Source organism: Urocitellus parryii, chromosome 14 (genome assembly GCF_045843805.1).
Source record: "Urocitellus parryii isolate mUroPar1 chromosome 14, mUroPar1.hap1, whole genome shotgun sequence".
Classification (NCBI taxonomy): domain Eukaryota; kingdom Metazoa; phylum Chordata; class Mammalia; order Rodentia; family Sciuridae; genus Urocitellus; species Urocitellus parryii.
In genome coordinates this window covers 23,669,887-23,673,948 of record NC_135544.1, presented here as the reverse complement: position 1 = coordinate 23,673,948, position 4,062 = coordinate 23,669,887, and the positions used below count along the sequence as shown (strand labels likewise).

Here is a 4,062-nt window from a genome sequence, read left to right as displayed (position 1 = left end):
AAGTTTAAAACATATTCTCAAGAGAGTAAAGGGCATTGTGGAAAAAATTCAAATCTTCTGATATCTGACTCCTTTCTGTATCCACCATCATACCAAGGTAAGTTTTATAGCCCTCAGAATTCAGTCGCAAAATAAGATACCACACTCCTGAGATAACCACAAGTTACTAAGTAGAAGGCATAGCTGTCACCATTACGAGTGGAGATCAACAGGAAGAGGTTGAGGATGTTCAAACCCCAAGCTTTGGAGTAGGTTCCATGGTTCTAGGACCCCAACCTCTGAGAACAGGTACAGCCAGCTTGGTGCTGAACCTCTGGAATCTGGCAGGGAGCCTAGAGAACCAGGACCCAAGATTCTGAGGGTATGTTGTTTGATACCTTTTCTCTGTCCTGGGCTGATGATACTTGTGCTTCTGGAAGTTACTAAATATACATAGGAATTACATGTAGACTGAAAGCTACTGCTGCTGCCTAGATAAAAACTCTAACCGAAGTGATGCTGATACAAACTGTAAGCAGTTCCCATAGATATCCAGTCTCCCTGTGACTCCCCCAAGGGCAGAAAGTGCTAGGGAGGACTGCAATGAGGTGTGATTTGTGAGTTTCCTCTCTCCCTGTGACAGGGAAGACTGAAAAAGGAAGATGGTTTGCAATTGAGAGAAGCTGAGTACACACCACACACGATCCATCCATACAGTAGGCCTTTGGCTCAAGAAACACAAAGAACTATTTTCCATGAAAAATAAACCATGATGTGGGGTGAATTTGGTGGTAGAATGCTTGCCTAGTGAGGACAAGGTTCTGAATTCAATCCCCAGTAGAGTCAATATGAAGAAAAAAAACACACTAAAATTACTTGAAATAATGAAAAGGGAGAATGAGGTAGGAATTACATATATTAAAAAGCGAAAGTTTATGATCCTGAAGCAATGTCCTCTGAAACTTTCTGCCAGTGGTTTCTAACATTTGCAATAACATTTCTACTGCCAGGATACTAAAATTTAATGGATGGTAAATTTCATTGAGGATTGGGATTATTTTCTGAAATTGCAAGAAATTTTATCTTCTTTCTCATGTAAAAGTTCAAACATTGAGTTCTTCTCTCTCAGGTGAAAGTGAAGTATGAGCACCCAGCTACTGCATCTCAGGTAAAGTTTAATCACTCAGCTGTTCCATCTCAAGTGAGGTGTGATCACTCAGCTGTTCCATCTCAGGTGAAGTGTGATCCCTCAGCTGTTCCACCTCGGGTGAAGTTTGATCACCCAACTCTTTCTTCTCAGGTGAAGGTTGGACACGTTTCTCTTTTTTCCTAGGTGGTGCTTTGTGCATCTTTACAAGCAAAAGTAACAAACTCATAAACAAAACCAAAAACGGAAATAAAAAAAAAGGACCTTTCTTCTTCTTCATCCACTCTTGCACTGTTTTCCCAGGAGGTGGGCCACTGTCAACACTCCCTCCATGGCCTATTTTTATACAGTAAGGGGGCTCCCAGTTAGGGTCACAATGGCAGTGATGTTTGTTGTTGCAGATCCCTTTCCTATCACAGGTCTCTGGCGAACAATCACTTGTCCACAGCGACATAGAGACACACTTCTGGCGGATGCACACATGTTCAGCACCACACTCTGTGCCATCTTTCACATCACCAATATCTGGTACAGTCATCCCCAAATGATAGTCGGTACCCCAGCAGGTCACACCATTGAAGTCAATCCAATGCACAGTAGTGTGACTTCTCAAAAAGGGAATTTCTTTCACATTCTCACACTGAACTCTTCCACAGAGGAAATCTGATTTATTACACTTCACATAGTTTTCACCAACGAGACCACAGTTACCAAAGCGGTCACCTCGGCTGTTCATTTCTGTGTAGCAACTCTCCTGTGCACTCCTGGATTCTTTGCCAAAGATCTGTCTGCACTGTTCATCACGTGCATTGCATCTCTTCTCATGGCAGTAGCCACCGCCCATGCAACGGACCCCATCCTGCACATACACATCTTCTGGACACTCAGGTGAGGTGCCATTGCACCACTCTGGAAGATCACACTCACTGACATTTTCTCTACACACTTTACCTGGTGGCAAGAGAAGGCAGTCTTCAAAACAAAGCCCAGAGGCACATTCAGCCCCAAATTTCAGAGTGCAGTTTTCCGAACAACATGGATGGTTTGAACACAAAGTTGGGGATCCACAGTCACATTCCTCTCCTCTTTCAACCACACCATTCCCACAGACTGTCCACCTGATGATGTCTGCTTGGTTTGGTGCATTGTGCATACAATTCAGAACTGGAAAGGTACTCCACATTTGAGCATAACTGCAATTGCTGAATCTATAGCCTTCCATTTCTGATGCATGCATGATACAAACACGATGCTCGCATTTACATTCTGGTGCATCATGATGCATACCCAGATTATGACCCATTTCATGTGTTATGACAAGTGAAATATCATACAATTTATCTCCCAGGAAACTCTCAATTCCACAATTATAAGGAGGTATACAAACAGTTCCAACATAGGCTAAGCCAATATACCTATCAAAAGTTTGGTGTGCCAGAAAATGTGCAATATCATTTTTTATGCGAGAATTTAGACTGGCTACCTTCCAGTCGCAAAACAGTTCCAGGACTTGAACCATGTCATTAGTGACATTGAGAAGATTCTTTTCATTCCAGACCTCAATTCCAAGTATAAACAAATCAACATCCAATGGACTTAAAAGGGAATGTATATGATTGACAATGACAAATACGTCCTCTAATACAAGTGAGACATTACTTTTCTTATAAAGGAATCGCTTATAGTCTACAACCAAAACTGTTTCTAGAAACCATTTGTGGGTCCACCACCCTTTATAGCCACTTTGCCTCAGAATGGAATTATCACGCCTTTGGAGCTTCAGTTGTCGTGCTAGTTCTTCTTCTGTTAGTCCACATCTCATGGGTGCGAATTGTGTCTTCTCTCTCTGCATCTTATAAACCAGATGTTCAAATGTGGCAGAAAGTCTTTTGGGTTTGATTTCATAAACAATGTCATGGATCTCTAGCATTCCTTGAAAGCCCCCCAAACAGGTGCTAAGAGAAACTAGGGATTCTGGGTCCCCTTCCACAAAGCCGTCATAGTAGCAGTCACTCTGGACAAAAGGGTGGTCCTCGAGCAGAGCACCCTGATCTGTGTAGGTGAACACAGAGAAGGGTTTGGACACCAGAAGTTTCTTGGCCTTCATGTGGACAATGTGTTTCTCGCCTCCAAAGTACAGACTGTAGGAGATCCAGTCAGGGGGTCTCATGACCCTATGGGTGCCAGTTATCCTCAAGGGTATCACTACTTCTGGGAGGCTATGGTGTTGAGAGTGCCCAATCTGGGCCCATCCAGAAAGGAAGAGCAAGATGCTCAGGCAGAGTTTCAGGAGAGTGATCCTCATATGCACCAGGGCCTCACCCACAGCCATCATGGTCTGTGACTGGAAGCAAAGAGGCAGGGCAGGAGGTGCTGTTGTCCTGTCTCCTCCCTTTGACTTGGTTGCAAGCAGCACTGACCCTTAATGGGATGTCTCCTTCAGAGTCAATCCGTCAGAGCCACAGAACTAAAAGAAAAAATAAAATAAAAAGAAGGGCAGAGATGGGGTGGCTAAATTATCAACAGGCCAAGGTAGAGAGAACAGCAGGGTATGGGCTCAAATGCATTAGTGTTTAGTTTAGGGCATGACTAGATATTTTGCATTGGATTTTCTCTTAATTTTGGTGATGCAGAATCAGATTATGGGAGTTGAAAAGAATGACAACTGGCCACTGGTTGAAAATTGCCAAACACGGATATAGGAGACGTGGGTTCATGATACCATTCTCTAAGTATATGAGTATGTGAGAACATTTCCACAATAAATATTTAAAACAAGAGTCTGAATGTAAAGGTGAATATAGAAGTTGTTTTGATGAGGGAATCTGTATTTATATGAATTGGATTGGAATAAGTAACAATAGTTTTTCCTTCCTATTTCTAAGGATTATTTAGTCACATTACTCATGAGAAATATGTAAAACAATTCTCACATA

General features: G+C 42.5%; 1 protein-coding gene across 1 annotated transcript; it reads right to left on the bottom strand.

Moving 5' to 3' along the window:
• Window positions 1-1,154: 1,154 nt before the first annotated feature.
• LOC113183217 (disintegrin and metalloproteinase domain-containing protein 25-like) lies at window positions 1,155-3,458 on the bottom strand. Its single transcript, XM_026389474.2, has one exon. The coding sequence runs from the start codon at window positions 3,456-3,458 to the stop codon at window positions 1,155-1,157; it is 2,304 nt and encodes a 767-aa protein (XP_026245259.2).
• Between the last annotated feature and the right edge of the window lie 604 nt (window positions 3,459-4,062).

Bases quoted from the DNA above. Each gene is read 5' to 3' on its own strand.
- LOC113183217 (XM_026389474.2), bottom strand. From the start codon at position 3,458: ATGGCTGTGGGTGAGGCCCTGGTGCATATGAGGATCACTCTCCTGAAA.